The 21,992-nt window shown below is 38.9% G+C and overlaps 1 protein-coding gene across 1 annotated transcript in view; it reads left to right on the top strand.

Annotated features, from left to right (window-relative positions):
• The first annotated feature begins 1,599 nt into the window (after positions 1–1,599).
• DSG4 (desmoglein 4) overlaps positions 1,600–21,992 on the top strand; it is a 32,427-nt gene continuing 12,034 nt past the window's right edge. The window contains exons 1-10 of the mRNA XM_024984579.2: positions 1,600–1,611; positions 4,727–4,762; positions 6,398–6,529; positions 9,671–9,826; positions 10,168–10,312; positions 10,917–11,083; positions 11,353–11,487; positions 12,648–12,833; positions 18,249–18,520; positions 19,800–19,939. Coding sequence (XP_024840347.2) covers positions 1,600–1,611; positions 4,727–4,762; positions 6,398–6,529; positions 9,671–9,826; positions 10,168–10,312; positions 10,917–11,083; positions 11,353–11,487; positions 12,648–12,833; positions 18,249–18,520; positions 19,800–19,939 — 1,381 coding nt within the window. The remainder of the gene's footprint in view (positions 1,612–4,726; positions 4,763–6,397; positions 6,530–9,670; positions 9,827–10,167; positions 10,313–10,916; positions 11,084–11,352; positions 11,488–12,647; positions 12,834–18,248; positions 18,521–19,799; positions 19,940–21,992) is intronic.

Here is a 21,992-nt window from a genome sequence, read left to right as displayed (position 1 = left end):
CATATTAAAATTTTAGAATTTATTTGAACAAAAACTGATTGGAATCAGGTATAACCAAACTGTAAGCAGTTAGAAACACTCTGCCCACAGAGGCTGGGGGAAAGCTTTTGTAGAGAAAAAGCAAAAGCAAAGTTAGGAAATTATTGGTGCTGCAGTCTAAAGCTGGGGATTTCCCAGGTGGCTCAGTGAGTAAAGACCTGCAATGCAGGAGATGCAAGAGGCACAGGTTCGATCCCTGGGAAGATCCCCTGGTGGAGGGCGTGGCAACCCACTCCAGTAGTCTTGCCTGGAGAATCCCATGGGCAAAGGAGCCTGGGGGCTACACTCCATGGAGTTGCAAAGAGTTGGACACGACTGAAGCAACTGAGCACACACACAAGCACAACCTAAAGCCTAGTGGACTATCTGTGCACAGCTATCCTTGGGGGCATTAACAGGCTTAGACTTTGGTTCACTTGCCTCAATACCAGAGCATCAGAGCCACCCCAGTTTAATAGCCTCCTGCTTAATTAATTTAACAAAAAGAGTCAGTAATTTGGGTCCATCCTCCAGCGGGTGTTTTCATACCACACACATCCAATATTAACCTGGCAGACTTTTAAGTAGGCAGAAACTTCGGGTTTTAGGGCTGAATACAGTGGGAAATTACTGCCACATCACTGACTGAGTTATGAGCAGAACCCCGCTAGGACGCACTCTCACTACCGTCCAGTTAAAATTAGGTTACTGGGTTGATTATAGCTCAGAGAGGAAGCAGGCTACTGAGGCTAGTATGATTCTCAGTCAAACCTAAGACAACATCAGGTAGGACGAGAGGAATAGGTGGAAGAGAATATCAAAGGAGAGAGAAAGAAGGAGGAGAAGCAGAGGAGAGAAGAGAGACAAGAGGGAATCTAAATCACAGAATCTATCAGTTCTCTGTTATCTTAGTATCCTGATGCCCTGAATGGAAGACATCTATTAAAGTGATACATAAGGCAACCTTCAAAATATACTATGTCTCTGTGTATTCACTGACATGGAATTTTACCCCAATAATCAATGCAAAAAACAAATTATTAAATGGCATGTTATAATATGATTTCTTTTTGTTTAAAAAAAAATTACAACTTGTATATGTGTTAAAAAAAAAATCTTGAAAGAATTTCTCCAAATATTAACCATGGCGATTTCCAAGTAGTGGGATACTGTGTGATTTTTTTTTTTACTTTCTTAGACCTTCCAGAATCACCTATCTTTCTAACAAAAAGAATGCCTAACTCCCAAAAGGCAATATTTAAAAAAAAAAAAAAAAACTATTTATTCATTTATTTATTTGGCTATGTTGGGTCTGAGTTGCGATACTTTGGATCTTCGTTGTGGCTCAGTGGCTTAGTTGCCCCGAAGCATGTGGGATCTTAGTTCCCTGACCAGGGATCGAACCTGCATCCTTTGCAATGGAAGGTGGATTCTTAACCACTGGACCACCAGGGAAGTCCCCAAAAGGCAATATTAATTATGAAATAAGACATTTTATGCAACCAATTAAAACCATCTTCTGTTCAATAATAAACTTTCTTCCCAGGTCTAGATACTTTACTATGTCTAATAAAAGTACACATGAGTGAGAAAGTAAGTTAAAAGGAAATACTGGGCCCTACTGCCAAATTTCTCATCAGTATTTTACTCTCTCTGGACTCAGCTGTCATTCCAAATCCCCACCCTACACTGCCTCTTACACCCCCATTTCACACCTGCAAAATCTACTCTGCCCCACTCCACCAGTCCCAGGCTCTCTGGTCTCAGTTCCCTGACTCTCTGGAGTTCATAGTCGTGTCTGATCCCCTCCCTGCATCTCTGCTCTGTTCTTGACAACAATCCCCAAAGCCAGGACAGCCCTTGTATTCTTTGTCCACCCACTCCCAGACTGTCAAGTACTGCTAGAAAAGGCACAGAACAAATGCACAATGAGGGAATGATCATTTCAAGAATGCTAGGTGGGCCGACGGCTCCTCTCTGACTTGGGCTGTTGGGCTGGCTTCCTGTCACCTCCCCTCTGGCAGATTCCAGAGGTCTCTGACAGTCTCATGGAGCCCTCCCCATGCCTGCTCACTCCAACTGTTCAGAACTATGGAGTAGGTATGTGTGTAATTTTCCTCCAATTACATCTCCAAATGATTTTCTCTCTTCATTGTATTCTTTTGATCTTCTGTTTCAAAAGAAGAAACAGTCTTCCTCGTATCTGGTCTCTTTCACCCACAGCTCTGATTCAGCCATTCCTATTCTCTCAATCAAGGCTTCCCTGGTGGCTCAGTGGTAAACAGTCCAACTGCCAGAGCAGCAGACATGAGTTCTATCCCTGGGTTGGAAAGATCCTATGGAGAAGGGAATGGCAACTCACTCAAGTATTCTTGCCTCGGAAATCCCATGAACAGAGGAGCCTGGAAGGCTGCAGTCCATGGTGTCTCAAACAGCTGGACACAACTGAGTGACTACAGAACAACTAAATTTTCTCAATCACAGTCGTAACTACTCTTTGATTTCTTCCCTCTTCTCCTCCTCCATTTCCTTTCTCTTCCTATCACTCTTTCTCCACAATCCCATTTCCTCTCCCTGTAGACTATATATTTTATCATGGTGTCCCAAAATATGCCTTGATCTAGTTAAATCCCCACTGCATCTCACACTTTAAAAATCTCTGAACTTGAAAATGTAATCTATAATTGTTATTTCCATTTGTCTAAATAACTTATTTCTTGACTCCTGTAATTTGATTTACGCCCCTGGGAAAAGTTAGCAAAGCCTGACTACTTTAGATCCCCAATGTCCCCATCCCCATTTTCCTTGTCCTTGTTATGGCATGTAAACCACTAAAGATCCCCTCTTTGTCTAACTTGTCACTCCAGTCCACTCACTCTGCCTGCTCTTTGGCTACTTCTCCTTCACCTACTTACCCAACTTCTTTTCCTTTCTGAACTACACATCCTCTCCAACCCTCCACCGCAAGGACCATAACCCCTACCCCTTCTTAGCATCCTCACACTAACAGAATCTGCTATACACCCACAGCCCTGATCCCTTGACCTCTCTTTTCTATTAGTCTCTGGGTGCCCTCTGTTTTCAGACGTCTTCCTTCTGAACTCTGCACAAGCAGTTCCCATTAGAATCCAATCCCTGCCTACTTCTTTTATCTTAAACTGTTTAAAGTCATAGCCTCATTTCCTTCAACTTTAAACAGCACTCCTGTTTGGATAAATTCTACTTGTACAGGTGGCATACTTGGTAAAGAATCTGCTTGCCAATTCAGGAGATTCAAGAGATGTGGGTTTGATCCCTGGGTTGGGAAGATTCCCTGGAGAAGGGAACAGCTACCCATTCCAGTACTTTTGCCTGGAGAATCCCACGGACAGAGGAATTTGGTGGGCTACAGTCCATGGGGCTGCAAAGAGTCGGACGCGACTGAGCACATACACATATACAGCTTTTATATCTAATCCAAGTTTCAGAAACCCATTGCAAACAAATAAAACAAACTTAGGTCACCATTTCCCTGCAGTGATAATCTGCTGCTGAATTTTTTTTCTATAATAGTACCTCAATTCTCCAAGAAAGCCTCGCTCACGTCACCAGAATCACGTGACTCTTCCTCTCTCCTGCCCCACAGCCCACAAGCGTCCATCCTCTCCCCTTCCCAGTGCCACCTTAGCACCGATGTTCATTTTCTATGTCTTACCTAAGCAACTGCTATCTAAGGGTGTCAACTTCAAGTGCTTTCTCCTTGTAATCTCCTCTTTGTATCAATGACATGCTTTAAAAATCATGTTCTGGTCACTCCCAATCTCTTACCCAATAAAGTCTAGACTCTTGAGTCTGGAGTATAAAACTTCATGATCTGGCTCCAAGCTCACATCTAAGCCTTGTCACCCATCCCTCCTCATCATTTCCTCTAATTCCTTGAGTCCCTTGGACTGCAAGGAGATCCAACCAGTCCATCCTAAAGGAGATCAGTCCTGGGTGTACATTAGAAGGACTGATGTTGAAGCTGAAACTCCAATACTTTGGCCACCTAATGTGAAGAGCTGACTCATTTGAAAAGACCCTGATCTTGGGAAAGATTGAGGGCAGGAGGAGAAGGGGACGATAGAGGATGAGGGTCGGATGGCATCACTGACTCAATAGACAAGGGTTTGGGTAGACTCCAGGAGTTGGTGATGGACAGGGAGGCCTGGCATGCTGCAGTTCATGGGGTCGCAAAGAGTCGGACATGACTGAGCTACTGCACTGAACTGACTGAATATTATTTACCATTTCCAGAACATCCTCTAAAACAGTGCCTTTACAACTGTACTTGTGTTTTCCTCTTGCGAAAGTGTTCTTCCCCATCAATTCCTCTTATCAAAGCAGGTTCATCCTGCAGACCCTTTTCAATCGCCTCCTCTCCTATGAATCTTTCCCAGGATTCACCTTGATAACTTGAGTGGTCCACTCTGTCCTTTCACTGAGCCCATCAGTATCCATGTTGAAGCATGTATCCTAACCTGCCTTGCTTTAAGTTAAAATTTTGTCTTCCCTAAAAGTTAAGCCTTTAGAGGGCAGAAGCCTGTATGTTGCATCACCCATGTTTATTCCATATTATTAACAAAATAGTATTTAACAAATGAGTTAATAAAAACACTGTCAATGCTTTTCTGGTACTGCTTCCTTTAAATTATGAAAATTTATGCTTATATTTTACCTTCTGTAACAGGTGGTGCTGGAAGTAAACAGTGAATTTGTTGTTGAGGTAATGTATAACAAAACTATTTTTCAATTTAAAAACAAAAGAAAACTGAATTTTGTAATGCATCATATATCAAAAATCAGAAACCATAATAGTTGAGATAAAAGATAAAAGAAAGAACTTCTTCCACATTGAAATAGCAATCGTAAAACCTATATTCCCCAATAGCCATGCATTTAGCCATGGTTTGTGACAGCTCAGTGTAGTAATTCCTATTTATCAAACTATATTATCTATACATTTTCCAACCTAAATCAAAGAAAAAGAAGCAAAACTACATATTAGAGTGGGAAGAGGATTTTTCGACAGTTACATCAGCAAGAGGACAACTGACAGTAAATTGATGAGTAAAAGGTACAAAAGTAAAAAATATGTAATCACAACTAAATAAAACAACAGAGAATCTGGTGCAGATTCTTAGAGCAGGACTCAGGATATAAAGCTACTGTCCTCCATCTCCAGCAGGACTTTATTTCAGTAGTTAAACTTCCATTATGATGATCTCAAACCTTTGAAAAAAATAAAATTAGTTTTCAAATCTCTGTTGCAAACAGGGGAACATTTGTATCAAGTGGAAGTTGCATCAAAATGGGGGGAAAATGAAAAATTCTTTGATTCTTGAAAGGATAAATTCCATTCATTGAATTCTTTCCCCAAAGTGGGAATTAAATAAAGCTTTGATTAAAGCAAACACACTTATCCACATCTTTATAAATATATTAGGCGTTACTGCTAAAAATCTCCACACATAAGTACACATGTATACAAACATACAGGTAGTAATATTTCTAAATTCTTTTCTTCTTTATTTATTTTTAATTGAAGGATAATTGTTTTATGATATTGTGTTGGTTTCTGCCATACATCAACATGAACTGTTGGTACTATACATATGTCCCCTCCCTTTTGAGCCTCCCTTTGAGTCTCCCTTTTGAGGCTCAAAAATTCTTTAACTGTAAAATTCTTAAATATCCTCCGACAATAGCAACATAAGACTACAAAGAGAAAAACATATAGCAAGCAGAGATACAAACAGACAACTCTAAGAAGCCATCTAGACATCCATGGGATTACTGCAGGTACCATTAACTCAGCTAAAATATCCCTCTAATCCTGCACTAATCTATTTGGATGCTTAGCCAGGGCAGTGTCCTTATCAAGAGAGGAGAAAAAAAATCCCTTCCCACTCTTAGCTGAGCATACTCACCAGCACAAAGCTCTTTTCTCAGGGGATATACTCACATGGAACACTGCAGTTTTTACACTCTGGAGACCAGGAAACCTGGTCACAGCAGAGTGAAGGGTGAGGTGGGCAGGACTCCTAACCTGGCGAGGACAGGTTGAGGAAAGAAAAGCCACACCTGTTACCCATTAGAACATACTATACGCTCTATACACAGCTAAGAAAATTTGTTTCACTAGAATCCTATAGTTAGAAAGAGAGAATTCCAAGGGAAGTTGCTAAGTCAAGGTGACCAGGCTATGTCCATCCAGAGTTGTAAAATAGTTAATACTTTCTTTGTTTCTCAAATTCAATACTGTTGCTTCCTCTGGGTGCACCTTACAGTGTTGAATAAATGTCCTTACTGAGTAAAACTGCTCTAACACTGTGCAAAATGGGAATGTTTTTTGCTTAAGGTGAAGGAATTGGATGCGGAAAATGGCACCGCAAAATGGCAAACGGTCAGAAGACAGAAGCGGGAGTGGATCAAGTTTGCTGCAGCCTGTCGAGAAGGAGAAGATAACTCCAAGAGGAATCCGATTGCCAGAGTAAGTGATGAAACAAACAGGAGGAGGCTGTGCTGATAACAAAGGCTTCTGCAGGGCAGGAAAGGCCCCAGACATGTTGAGGACTTGCAGCCTCCAGGACACCATAGTGACTTAGGAAGATGGGTGATATGGAGTAATTTGTTTGCATTGTTGAGACATTGTTTTGAATATCACATTCTGGAAGCTGATAATACAGAGCAGAGGGTTCCTGAGTGATGCGGGGAGATCTGGATCTCCTGCACAACTGAGCTTTATTTGTTGGTTTGCATTCTGTGTACTCACATGTCTACATAATAGGAAGGGTATGCATGATGTATGCAGTAGTCTTATATTACAAAATCAAAGGTTTACAGTATTGATTAATTCCCTCCAAGAGAGTCAGGATAGTGAAAAAAGTTTCCATTGGATTCCTGTGTGAAGTCGCTTCCGTCGTGTCTGACACTGTGACCCTATGTGCTGGAGCCTGCCAGGCTCCTCTGTCCATGGGATTTCCCAGGCAAGAATACTGGAGTGGGTTGCCATTTCCTTCTCCAGAGGATCTTCCTGACCCACGGATTGAACCCACATCTCTTGAGTCTCCTGCATTGGCAGACAGGTTCTTTACTGCCAGCACCACCTGGGAAAGTTTACAGTATTGATTAATCCCTTCCAAGAGAGTCAGGACAGGGTCACAAATTTCCACTAGATTCCTACATTCAGAAATTAGAAGAGTCTTAAAAAGTACTCTAAACACTGGCAATCAGTAAGGAAGGAGAGTGAAGAAAAGAATATATAATAAATTGATTCGTGAAGGAGGGGACCCGCATTAACAGCCTCACTAGCTCTTTCTGGACATCTTGGCCCTGCCCTCATGCTGAAATCAACAGTACAGTGATCTACCAGAATTCTCTCCTTAAAGTATTACATATATGCATAGCTTAAATGTATATAGAAAGCTTTACATATATAATAAGCATCCCACTGATATTAAAGATGTAACCTCACCTCAAGAAAAGAGATTATTTTCTGTCAGAAGTTTTCAAATTCTTAGAAATTTTTGGAAAGCTTTAAATTGTTACTGTTTCCATTCAACTCACAGTTATAGCTTTCTGTTATCCCATTTGTATGGCATATTGTGTGCCAGTCGCTCAGTCGTGTCCGGCTCTTTGTGACCGCATGGACTGTAGTCACCCAGGCTCCTCTGTCCATGAGATTTCCCAGGCAAGAATACTGGAGTGGGTTGCCATTTCCTTTTCTTCTCTTTTTATTCACATTTGGGGGATTTCCTGGATTTTCATTTATATAAATAAGATCTTTGGATTAAGGGGAGCTAATCCAAGTTGTATTTTCAGCTGTCATTGTTTAAGTGTGGATATTTGGGCAACAAATCTTAGTATCTTACTGAGTGTTCACATCTTCAATATACAGGTGAGATTTCAAAATTGAAATATCTTTGTTTAAATTTATGAACAGCATATACAAAACTACTCAAAACCTATATGGCAAAATATTTGTCACAAAATTTGTTTGGCAAATTGGTGATACAGTAGGTTTCAAATGATAAAATTATTGCCAATACCACTAAACACTGTATTTCTCTTCCGGCTTTCCTAATTTATTGGTAATTTTGATTAAATCTCTAACTAAAGTCTAGACAGTGAAACACCTTTTTAAAGAACAGTAAAGATGGTGCTTTCTTCTCTCGAATTCTTTCTTCAGTAGCAAAGAGAACCAGAGAATTGAAGAATATTTTCATAATAACAAATGTAGTAGCATCAAGCACATAAGTGTCATATGCCAGGAACTGGGGTGAAGTGAGGTGGGGTGAGGTGACTATATGCCACCTCATACAATCACCATAGCAAACCTAGGGTATAGGTGGTATTAGCAAACCTAGGGTATAGGCCGGAGAAGGCAATGGCACCCCACTCCAGTACTCTTGCCTGGGAAATCCCATGGACAGAGGAGCCTGGTGGGCTGCGGTCCACGGGGTTGCACAGAGTCGGACACGACTGAGCGACTTCTCTTTCACCTTTCACTTTCCTGCATTGGAGAAAGAAATGGCAACCCACTCCAGTGTTCTTGCCTGGAGAATCCCAGGGATGAGGGAGCCTGGTGGGCTGCTGTCTATGGGGTCGCACAGAATCGGACACGACTGAAGCGACTTAGCAGCAGCAGCAGCAGCAGGGTATAGGTGGTATTATTAATATCTCATTATCGGCTGGTGCTTGGCAAAGCTAAGTAAATTTTCCAAAGTTACACAGGTATAAGTCATGGCTCTGAAAGGTTGTTGTTGAATCACGCGAATACACCAGGATTCTTGGCCCCCGGAGGAGAAGAATTCAATCCGGGGCCAGAGACGAGGCTTGATCGCTCAGAGCTTTTGTGTAATAAAGTTTTATTGAAGTATAAAGGAGATAGAGAAAGCTTCTAACATAGGCATCAGAAGGGGGCAGAAAGAGTACCCCCCTGCTAGTCTTTAGCTGGATGTTATATAGTCACTAGCAGTCTGTTAATGAAAGAAAGGAATGTCTTAAAATTCAGAATGGCACCAGGCCCCTCACCCATAAGATGCATTTTGGGATAATCTTGGCACCAAATGGTTTATCCTGGGCCATAAAATGATTAACTTGAATCTTGAAGAAGGGCAGACCACCATACAAATAGTTTCATTTACATAGATTAGGGGAACAATATCCATACTGGTTTGTCAAGTAGGTTCTGGGCCAAGAGGCGGAACCGACTTGGAGACAGAGTTTGGGGTAAAGGCATAGTACGTTAGCATAGCTTAAGACGAACATTTTCATAAGAAAAAGGCATTGGTTATCTCTAGGCTCGAGAATAGCTAACTTCAGGCGAAACCGGGTGTCATTATGGCAACACAGTATTTTAAGAGAAACCTCCCTTTAAATTTGTATAGAGAAGGAAAAAATATTGCTAGTTTGTTTCCTCCTGCCGCTTAAGAGAGATAAAAATGTCTGACACTTGCAGGCTATTTCCTCTATTTGGAGACCCCTGGCCTTCCTGCCTGTTACCCTCTCAGCTCCAGGTTTTGGTTCAAAGCCCACCTGACTACAAAGCCCATTCCCTTCTCAGTCCACTAACTCCACAGATTATGACCTGCTCTAAATTAAACCACACTTCTGGCCATTTTCTTCATAGATTCGATCAGACTGTGAAGTGAACCAGAAGATTACATACCGCATCTCTGGGGCAGGAATCGATCGACCGCCCTATGGAGTGTTCACCATTAACCCTCGGACGGGGGAAATTAACATCACTTCAGTGGTGGACCGAGAGATAACACCACTTTTCTTGGTAAGTGTGCTCTGAATTACGCATATTTTTTTTCTTCAAAAAATATCATCTCAAGACTAATGCTTACTTTTGATAAAACACAGTAAACTGAAATCAAATAAATGACTTGAATAGATGAAAAGAGTATGAAATATAAATTTACAGTTCAGGATTCTCTCATGTGTTACATTACGTATGTGATCAAAATATCTTGATAAAATTTAAATCACTAGATTGTAATACAGTCTGAATTTACTGGGGAAATTGTTGCTTTGCACACTACCTAATATATTTTCAGGCTCTTGCTTAACTTCCTTTGGTGAAAACAGTGTTTTGGTTTTTTTTCCCCCAACTTTCCACAGATTTATTGCCGAGCTCTGAATTCACGGGGTGAAGACTTAGAAAGGCCTCTTGAGCTTCGGGTCAAAGTTATGGACATAAATGATAACCCCCCAGTCTTTACACAAAATGTGTACACAGCCAGCATTGAAGAAAACAGCGACGCAAGTAAGCAAAGTGACACGCCTTCACTGTGTTACACCATCTATTTGTCTTGGTTAAAAGCTTTAGTAGATTGCAATACAGGCAATTTCAGTATCAGAAAAAGCCAAATTTGTATTTGAAAATGGAAAGTAATTTTTAAAAATGGTATTAAACAATTTTTAAAGTTTTTTTTAAAAATACATTTGCAGAAATGTGAGACAATGCCAACCATGTCACTAAATTCCATTGTGATATAGTTCATTTTTTATTAAAAAAAATGTGACTTATGTAAACATAATGAGTTTATTGTTGTCACTTTAAATAAACCAATAAGTACATTTTAAATCAAAGATTATTTATTTTTTAAAAAGATTCCTATATTTTGCTAATTTGCCATCTTTTAAGGAGTATAAGTACTTTATAAATGGTAAAGGATTTTATAGAAGGAAACCACCATTATTTTTGTAATCAGCAGTGAAGTGGAAAGTCATGGTACTATATTCTCATGGAAAATTAGAACAAGAGAATTCAGGAGAAGGCAGACTACTCTTTCTTCCTATGCCTGATGATTTGCAGAATTGATTCTAACAGACTCCCAAACCTTCTTCGCCTCCGTCTTCATTTCTAGACACCCTGGTGGTAAAGTTAAGTGCCACAGACGCAGACGAAGACAATCATCTGAATTCTAAAATTGCCTATAAGATTGTGTCTCAGGAGCCGGCGGGCTCACCGATGTTCATCATGAACAGGTACACTGGAGAAGTGTGCACGACGTCCAACCTCCTCGACAGAGAGGTAAAGCCTGCTGTGAATGAACTTTTAAAAATAAGGAATTCAGTTTTGACGAGACAAAGATGAAATGATGCGTGTGTGCCCATGCCTTTTTCGTGTAAAGGAGAAGAGTAAAAAGAGTCCAGCCATTACTTTTCAATGAAAATGATGAAAAGAAAAAAATACTGTATTAAAAGATGACAGAAAATTATAAAAGAAAAATGGAATAATCAGAATGTGTTGGATTGTATTCCAAACAAGGTCAAAGTCTTAAAATTCTCTTTCATCTTAAGCAACACAGCATGTATAACCTCCTCGTGAGGGGCTCAGATCGGGATGGAGCTACGGATGGACTGTCTTCAGAGTGTGACTGCAGAATCAAGGTTTTAGACGTCAATGATAATTTCCCCACTTTGGAGAAAACTTCGGTAAGTTGTTACTCTTCTACTCCTTTTTTCCCCCATAAGTGTCAATAATAGATCTACTTTCCTGCTGGTTTGTGAACCTGGTTCTATGACATGTATGCTGCTGTGCTGTGCTATGTCATGTCCAACTCTTGGCAACCCCATGGACTGTAGCCCACCAGGCTCCTCTGTCCACTGGGGTTATGACATGTATAGATGTACTCAACTTTCTCGCTGTATAAACTTTGGAACTTCTTACATATAATCACATACAAGATCTGCTAGAGAAGGAATAGGCTACCCACTCCAGTATTCTTGGGGGCTTCCCTGGTGATAGCTGGTAAAGAATCTGCCTGCAATGCGAGAGACCTGGCTTTGATCCTTGGGTTGGGAAGATCCCCTGGAGAAGGTAATGGCTACTCACTCCAGTATTCTGGCCTGGAGAATTCCATGGACTGTATAGTCCATGGGATCGCAAAGAGTTGGACACGACTGAGCGACTTTCACTTTCACTGAATAGTAAATTTGCCTGTTTCACTATTCTGTGTAAATCTCTTCTTTGACAGCATATCTCCTCCATACTCTCTACTCACAGAATTGTAGAAATTTATGAACATAACTCTGGGAATCATGTAACAATGTTGATGTATTTTTCTATGCCTGATGATTTGCTGAATCAATTCCAGAAAAGTCCCAAACATTCCAACTTCCATATTCATAAAGAGCCACACAATTGAAAACAGTAGGGCTGAACCTGGCTCACTGCCTATTTTGGTTAAAATTAAAAAGTTTTATTAGGCCACAACTGTCCTGTGTTGTCCGTGGCTGCTTAGATCTTAACAACAGCAGAGATGAGTAACTGACACAAACTCCCTGGTCCACAAAGTCTAATATAATTACCATCTTGCCCTTTACATAAAAGGAAGAACTAACTTAAGAAAAATTTAAAATAAGCAAGAAAAATAAAACGAAGTTCCTGTTTGACCTTGATTGCACCTGCAGCACAAGAAAACCAGTTTTATTATCCTGTAATCATTTTATTCTTATATTGCTGATAGGACAGATGGCTGACACAAAAATCATTGGCATAATCTGTTGTTAGTATTTCAAATAAGAATTATGATAAGTCAATCTCTTTCCTTTTGAAAATTTATTGATTATAAAATTGATCTATGCCATTTCAGTACTCAGCGAGTATTGAAGAGAACTGTTTAAGTTCGGAACTGATCCGATTTCAAGCAATTGATCTCGACGAAGAAGGCACTGACAACTGGTTGGCAAAATATTTAATTCTCTCTGGAAATGATGGGAATTGGTTTGATATTCAAACAGACCCACAAACCAACGAAGGCATTTTGAAAGTCATCAAGGTACAGTATGGGATCTGCAATATTCGCTTTCCAAGAAGGGTTAGAATACTCAGAGAGAGAATCTGTCTGCAACAAGTGGACCATAACCTTGCATACTTCTTGTGTGGACAAGTGTCCTGGGTTAGTGGTCTGTTCAGCAAGGCAGTGTTTATTACCAAGAGAAATAAGAAGTCTGTTTTGTTCTCACAATGCCCAACACCTAGTTGAGAAAATAAGGCAGGTACTTCCAAACTAGGTAATAATATGAGTTAAAAAAAAACACATAGTAGATGTTATGGTATTAGGCATAAACTGGAGTGGGCTGCCATGCCCTCCTCCAGAGGATCTTCCCAACCCAGGGATCGTACCCATGCCTCTTCCATCTCCTGCACTAGCAGGCGGGTTCTTTACCACTAACACCACCTGGGAAGCCCCAATTAATAGCCAGATGGGTGAAATATGAAATAAGTTCTAACAGATAAGATCTTTCTGAGCAAGAGGTGGCTGAAAGGGTTTCAGTCATGGAATCAGGCTTAAGACTTTATAACCGAGATTGTTAATGTGGGTAACAAAATGCACAAACACACAGGTGAGAAAGCATAAAGCATGTTCAGGCATGACGAGCAGTTCTGTGGGGCTGTTGCAGAGTATTCATGGAGAAAAGTGATGAGATGCAAGAACACATGTTCAGAACCTTGAGTACTGGACTGCAGGGTTTGACTTTTTTCTTATAGATTAATTTTTCTTGAACTACTTTATGCTTTATGGACAACAATAAAATCTAAAAATAGAAATAAAACTACAAACCAATAAGATTCAAATTAGCATTAATGCAATAAGGAAAATTAATTTTTCACAAACAAAATTACTACTAACAACATAAACAGAACTTATAGCTATGAAAACATATACTTGTAGATCTATGTACATATTTATTTGAGCACACAGTGTGAACTGTGATTATTCAGTTGTTAATACTTTTCTCTATTCCAGTTACTGTGATACTTTTTTCCAGACAGTAAATTAGGAAGCCATTTAGCCCTCATCTGATCCAAACATGTTGTTTATATATTGAATTTTTTTCTGTCCTTTTTGCAACTGTTTGGAGAAATTAAAGTATTACTACTTTACCACAAAATACAACCACTAGCACAGAAATCATGTAGAGTATTAATTTATGAGGCAGTCATCAAAAACATGGAAAACATCTGTATGTGCTTTTTAAATTGCCATTCAAATCAATATATGACATTTCAATTCCTTAAGAGAACACAAGGACTCCAAGAATATGCGATGAACTTCCTGTTTGAGAAACATGGCTTTGGGCCAAAGATCAGCAAACTATGACTCTCAGGCCAAATCTGACCTGCCACTTTTTTGCAAATAAAGTTTTACTGGAACACAGCCACATGCATTCATTTGTATATTTCCTATGGCTGTTTCCACACTCCATTGGCTGAACTGAATGCTCAAGACGGAAACTGTATCTGATCTCCAAAGCCTAAAATATTTACTATCTGCCCTTAACCAAAAAAATTCACCAGCCCTACTTATACACCAAGAAAAGCTTTGAGGTATATTTTAAAATAGCTGTAACATTATGAGCTCAACTCCAGAAAGATGAAAGAAAATAATTATTATATTGATCAAGTCTTGAAGTTAGGAACCTGATCTAAAGCAAATGAAGTCAAAATACAAATTAACGAACAAATAGCCACTGCCAAATGTGACATGGATAGAAAGAGAGAGACAGGAGGTTGCCTATCACCTCATCAAATTCTGAATATTTAGTCACATTTCTTTCCAGGGATCAGAATTTGTTCTGCCTTGCATCTTAGTTAAAAATCAAGATCTAGACATGTCATGAAATTCTTACCTATTTTCTTACCACCTTTATCACTGTCTTCGTATATTATCTTACAATATATAACTTATTTTTTTTGCTTTTAATCTGCCTCCTAAACTACTAAAATAAGAGCAAAAAAAAAAAAATCTTTGAGCATAAACAACTTGACCTAAATATCTTTCCATCCCTTGCACCTGGTCCCATGTCCAGAAGACAGCAGCAGCTCACCAAACTTTAAGAGTAATGACGATGCCACTTACTGAAACTGCTGCTCTCACCGAAACAGGAGTCACTGAGTTTGAATGCAGAGTTCATCATTTCTACAAAATCAGAAAAATGAGAAAGAAAACACGTTCATCACTCAGGCAGTGCACTATCTATGACATACATAATATCTTCTGTGAAAGCTAAAACTTTTTTTAAAGATCTACTTACATTATTGCAAAATAGAAAAAAAAAAAAACTACTGGAAATTCAATTTCATGAAAAATTGGTCAAGGTAGTATTAGACATGGTGTAAACAAAGTATGTATATTTTTTCAGAATGATAACTTCCCAAGTTTCTTACAAAGAGCAAAAAACAATATGCTTTAAAACATCAAAATAATGTAGAAGGGCTAATGAAATTTAAAATCTTAATATGTGTGCCCTGATGCTGGGGAAAGATTGAAGACAGGAAGAGAAGGGGACGACAGAGGATGAGATGGTTGAATGGCATCACCAACTTAATGGGCATGAGTTTGAGCAAGCTCCGGGAGTTGGTGATAGACAGAGAAGCCTGGTGTGCTGCAGTCCGTAGGCTCACAGAGTCAGACACGACTGAGCAAATAAACTGAACTGAACTGAATATGTGTGCTAGCACACAGCCAAAAGAGCTATGTATGTAGAGGATATATGGGCAATTTTCCAAGATTTGGCATTTGGAACAAGGTCACTAATGTCCTCTGGGACTCTCTCCATATTCACTCAAGCTATCACTTAACCTCATAAGAACTGACCTCTAAGTCACAAGCTTTTGACTAAGATTTCTAGAACCCTTTTCTTAGTCTGAGGACATTATAAATAATTCAGTTCAACCCAAATTTGAGAAATGAAGGGTGCCAGGAATATGAATCAGACATAGTCCCAGTTTTCCAGGAACTATCCCACTTTATAGCCATCCCACTTATAAATCACTTATAAGGATTTTCTGAGCAGAAAATCCTAACAGATTCATCCTCATGGTTTTCCCTTTGTTCTAGAAACCTTGCTCCTTTCAGGGCTGTGGTATCCTTAGTTTAGCAAACCTTTTTCTCCTTTTCCCCGCCAGCTCTCAATATTGCCCATAATTAATTAACCCCATTTCTTGGGTATGGAATCCTGGCAGGCCTACCCTCCTTAGGATTGGCCCCCGTGGTGTAAATTAACAAGAGAAAGACCTCTAAGAAAGTGAAAAATCTCTTTGTCAATAATTTTTTTTTTTGGTATTTATGATCACATATGTATGGATAGCAAAGAATATAAATAGATGGGGGAGTAAGCACACATTCACTTCAACATCAAAAAGAAAAGCAAAATACTATCCAATTGGAATTCTAACAAAAAATACTGGTTGTGTATTTTTATAATAACTCTAATCAAGATTTATTACACACTTGCTGACCCTCTTCCTACATGGGACACTGGTAAAGAATCCACCTGCCAATACAAAAGAGGCAAGAGATGTGGGTTTGATTCCTGGGTCAGGAAGATTCCCTGGAAGGAGAAATGGCCACCCGCTCCAGTATTCTTGTCTGGAAAATTCCATGGACAGACGAGCCTGCTGAGCTATAGCCCATGCGGTCCCAAAGAGTCAGACACGACTAAGCACGCGCACGCACTCTCTGGACACCAGTTATTGGGTTATATTATGTGTATAAAGGCTCTATGCATATTACCTCAATCATCACAACTCAGGGAAGAAAATATTATGATTCCTTTTTTTATAGAAAGTGAAACAAAACCAAAGAGGAAGACTAATTTGTCTAAGTTCACCTAGGCAGCAAATGACAAAGACAAGTTCCAACTAGATGTCTCTGATTCCAAACTCATTCTTAACTGCCACTTCTGTGCCCTACAGTGTAATCCGGGGCCAGTAAACCAAGTTTTAGGAAAGAACTCGCGTCTGAAGATTTTTCCCGCTGTTGATTTCTGTAAGATCTTTCCCGACTGTGTGTGCCCTGCTGCTCAGACACATCTGTACCAGAAAATGTCAATTCCTGGGCATTTCAGCAATTGAAATCCCAATCTCAAGGGTTTTAGCTGAATTTTAAGTGAGGCATGTTGAGCCAGCCCCAAGCAAGAACCCTAGTAAATTCCTGTGAATATTTCTATCTTATTACCTCCTGTGAACAATTTAACCAAAATCTAGAACATTCATGAGGTTATGGAATTTCCCTGAGAAGCAGAGATTTGTCTAAGATTCTTGCTGATGGTACTCATGTCTTAACTTGTGTTATTGGTAAATGTGTTGCAATTGATGTTTATCTTAGCTCCCAGAGTACTTCTAACAGCACCCAGTACTCCCTTTTCTACAACTGTTTTTACACAAATGGAGAAAATGGATCTCTTCCAATTGAAAATTCATTTTTGAGCCCACAATTCATTTCCGCTCTGTGCTGAATCATTGTTGGTGACTTTTCATGTCACCACATCAGTCATTCTTGATCAAAAGATTCTATTCATCTTTTATCCAAAGAACCCATCTCAAAGGTGACTTTTCTCATTTGAATGTGCCCTATGAAGGAGTCTTCTTGTTCACCAGACTCAGCACAATTAAATTATAGTTGAGGGCTCCAATAGTCTATAATTGCTATAGACTATAATAGTCACAAATTCTCCTTTAGAAGTTGTTTGTATCATTTTTCAAAATTATAGGTTCAATTACACCATATATACTGGCTTCTAGGTTCTCTGGTTATACTTCCAAGATATTCTCAGATAGGCATTCTACAAAAGAGACCTGGCTACTACTTATTCATTTAATAACTGTGAATATTTTTATTTCATTACTTTTTATTTTTCATAAGCACCTCATTTGGAAAGAAGGGTCATCTTTCATTTTAGGGTTTTATGTATGAAGTTCAAAACTCCAAAACTAGAGTCCAGCTTAAAGTCACAGGCCTAAATCATCCATGTGCCATGTACCTGATTATGCCAAAAGATAAAGGAAATAACATGTCTGATATATGTAAGTGAAAGTGAAAGTGTTAGTCGATCAATCTTTGTGACCGCATGAACTGTAGCCCACCAGGTCCTCTGTCCATGGGATTCTCCAGGCAAGAATACTGGAGTGGGTTGTCACGCCCTTCTCCAGGGGATCTTCTCCACCCAGGGATCAAACCAGGGTCTCCCGCACTGCAGGCACATTCTTTACCATATGAGACACCAGGGAAGCCCATGATATACATAATGTGGTAACAAAAAAATTCGATCGGTTCAAGAGCAGAATTGCATAGCTCCTGGCCTTTATTTTAGTGTATTGCTTTTTAAATTTTGACTTCTAATTCTATCAAGAAAGTCTTTTTGCTGTTTCAGTTTTGTTGTTTTTTTCTAACTTTCTATCATTTCAGACGCTGGATTATGAACAAGTGCCTAATATTCATCTTAGCATTGGAGTTAAAAACCAAGCTGAGTTTCACCACTCGGTTGCCTCTCAATTCCGAATGCACTCAACCCCTGTGAGAATTCAGGTTGTTAACGTGAGAGAAGGACCTGCATTTCAACCAAATTCTATGACGTTCAGTGTGCGAGAAGGACTGAAAGGAAATTCCTTATTGAATTTTGTGCTCGGCACATACACAGCTATAGATTTGGATACAGGAAACCCTGCAACAAACGTCAGGTACTGCACATATTTTGCTCGTGTTAAAGAGATAAAGCTCAGCTCTTCCTATATTAATTCACTAGAAGGTGCTACTTTTGAAGTTTTGCTTTGCTTTTTGTCTTCATTTTAGAAGATGACTGCAGTATTAACTTTATTTCAGAATTTTAATAGTGCTTTAGAGGCAGTAAGGGCTCCAACAGGTTAAAGGAGTAATTGCGTCCAGTGAGCAATTGTAAGATCAAAGAGCCACCTACAGATACTCTGTGAGTCTCTCTGACCTTTTGTGCCCGGCTGTACTACCCTGGCCCCAGGATGATTAAGCTATATTATAAACAATAAGACATCATAAAAGATGAGTCACTTTTTTTCCTTAAAATCTGTGTTATCTAATGACTTTGGGGCTAATTTCAATCTCCTACTTGACCTAAAACAAAAAAATAAAAAAAAAAAGAAGAGGCTGAAACATAGATGTTTCAGAAATTTGATTGATCTTAAGAGAATCAGAACTGAAAAAACAGAAAGGTAGGTATTAGGGTCACTAGATACACAGATTATATATGAGTTAGATCTATGTAAGATATCCTGGAAAATAACTATAGCGAAATATACAAGTATTCTCTTTATCTTTTCCTTCCAATATATTTGGAATGAACAAAGTCTACTGACCTATAAATTACTTTTGACATAAAATTTTTTGATTACTTAATCAGCTAATAAATAGGTAGACAACAAAAACTGTGAAGTTTATCAGAGGAAAGAATGTGCCAGATAAGTGTCTTAGATGTTTGAATTTACGCCTGGTACAGAGAACAGATGTTCTACCAATAAGGTCAAAAGCTTTGAATCCATTATATGTAAAAAAAAAAAAAATTCCATATACACAAGCAGACTAGATGATACCACAACCCCTAACAGGCCAAATGAGAGGCTCTGAAACCAATATGTATTAAAATCTAAGAAAAAAATATATCACATGTGAAAATGAAGAAAGCGCATTCTCACATTCTTTCGATAGACACTGCTATGATTTTATAAACAGCCCTGAAATAATTTCATACATTCTATTAACAATTATATTAACAGCCAGAAGAGTAAGAATTATGAGATTATAAAATTCTGTTGTGAATCTGTACATAAATATGTTCTATACTGGAATTTTATTCTCTATACATTTTATAAACTGACTCAATTGTCACTATAAAGCATGCAAATACCATATATAAGAGTAACACATTGTGCAGCTTAAAATGATTAACTTTTATATAAGCAAATGATGAATGTATTTATTTAAAAACAGGTATATCATAGGACATGACGCAGGCAACTGGTTAAAAATAGATTCAAGGACTGGAGAGATACAATTTTCTAGGGAATTTGATAAGAAGTCAAAATATATTACCAATGGGATATACACAGCAGAGATCCTGGCTATAGATGGTAAGAAAATTTATTGTCAATTCTTAATAAAATTATTACTAAAACATTCAATACAAGTAATATTCTAATGTTAATACTAGATTGACTCAAATCCAACATACATTTATTAGTGTCTTTAAGACTTATAGAGAGCTCTAAATACCTTAGATCAAGGACTGAGTTCAGTATCCTTATAATCAATCATAATTTACATTTAAGTCATAATTTATTTCACCTATTTACAAAAAAGAATTGTATGTGATTTACAGTGTGAAGCATAAAAGTTAAAATATGTAAATAAAATTCAGTTTCTGCTTTTGACTTCATCTCTTGAGAGAATTGATCAGCTTGTAGAGGATGTTAGAAATGTTTACTTAAGTAAGTGCTACAAAGTGTGCTCAAAATTCACCTGCAGGTAAGGCAGCATCCCGAAGTATATAGTTATTTCAGAACCACTAAAACTGAGCTACAATAAGAGGCCTGTGTGAGTACTGTTGTCCAAAGAAAAATGCTGAAGACCAAGAAAGCACAAGGTTATTCCAAATATAAGATTCAAATTACATTTGTAAGTGCAGATGCACTGAAGTAACTTGTAATTGAGCAGTTCCTCACGTGGGAAAATCTATTAAGCATTCCTCTTGGTGAGCAGCAACAGGAATTTGTTTAGCAACAGTTAATGATTCTCCAGAGCAAAGGCTACTACTGCTATTTCCTAGCAGTAGCTAGGAAACCAGCCACTATGAAACAAAACAGCAGAAAAAGCTCAGTAACCAGGAAAGAAGGGAGAAGATAGATGTCTCAAGTACATACCTAATAGAAGATAGATATTGGAGGATTGCATTAAGTTTATACCCGAGATTTACAGTAGCCAAACAAAGAGAAAGATAAACAGTCAGTATAGGATTGAAAGAGAAACCATGGCAATACCCAAACAATTACATACATTCTAGTCTTCATCCCATGAGTGTCACTTTCAGCATCTGCGTGAGTTATGTAAATATTTATTATCAGTATTCTGAAAATGAATTCTAGCCAGGTTGATCACAGCCAATGGGTCATATGAGAAAATCCAATTCTAGTTCAAAAACTAGAATAAAACATTAGTCAAGTAAATAAAAACAAAACTACATGAAAATGTACCCACAGAAACCTAAAAACGAGGGCCATTGTTTATTCCCCTAAGCCGAGTATCTCCTTAAAAATCTGCTTAAAAATATTCCAGGTTCAATGCAGGATACTGGATGCTTGGGGCTAGTGCACTGGGACGACCCAGAGGGATGGTATGGGGAGGGAGGAGGGAGGAGGGTTCAGGATGGGGAACACATGTATACCTGTGGCGGATTCATTTTGATATTTGGCAAAACTAATACAATTATGTAAAGTTTAAAAATAAAATAAAATTAGAAAAAATAAAAATAAAAAAATAAAAATATTCAGCACAAGCCTTCCAGAGAGCTGGAATACGTTTGCTCAAGGATGCTCGGCCACTAGGTAAAGAAGCAGAGCTCTGCCTAGAGCAGACACGACAAGGAGCAGATGCTGTCGACAGTGGCTTTAGCTGTGGTTTGCCACAGAAAGTGAAAGTCGCTCAGCCGCGTCTGACTCTTTACGACCCCATGGACTATACAGTCCATGGAATTCTTCTGGTCAGAATACTGGAGTGGGTAGCCTTTCCCTTCTCCAGGGGATCTTCCTAACCCAGGGATCGAACCCAGATACCCCGCATTGCAGGCGGAGTCTTTACCAGCTGAGCCACCAGGGAAGCCCACAGCCCAAGGCCATAAGAAAGTTCCAGAGGATGAGAGAACAACACAGCACATAATCTAATCTACGGGATAATCTAGTATCTCTCTAATGAACCTAAGTCTGGAATAGAAAGTCAACTCCCAAATCAGGTATAAGAACACACTGTACAAAACCATATACAGTATGAATAGGCTCCTGGTTTGTTATCATTTGAGTAACTAAATGACTCTTCCATTTAGGCATACAAAAGACATCTTTAAAAGACATTTATTAACTTCACAAAGAGTGACCTAGCAAAATACCTAGAGATGATAGTGTTCTGACTTAC

Source organism: Bos taurus, chromosome 24 (assembly GCF_002263795.3).
Source record: "Bos taurus isolate L1 Dominette 01449 registration number 42190680 breed Hereford chromosome 24, ARS-UCD2.0, whole genome shotgun sequence".
Taxonomy (NCBI): Eukaryota; Metazoa; Chordata; class Mammalia; order Artiodactyla; family Bovidae; genus Bos; species Bos taurus.
The sequence above is the reverse complement of the archived record's forward strand: the minus strand, read 5'-3'. Positions and strand labels throughout refer to the sequence as shown.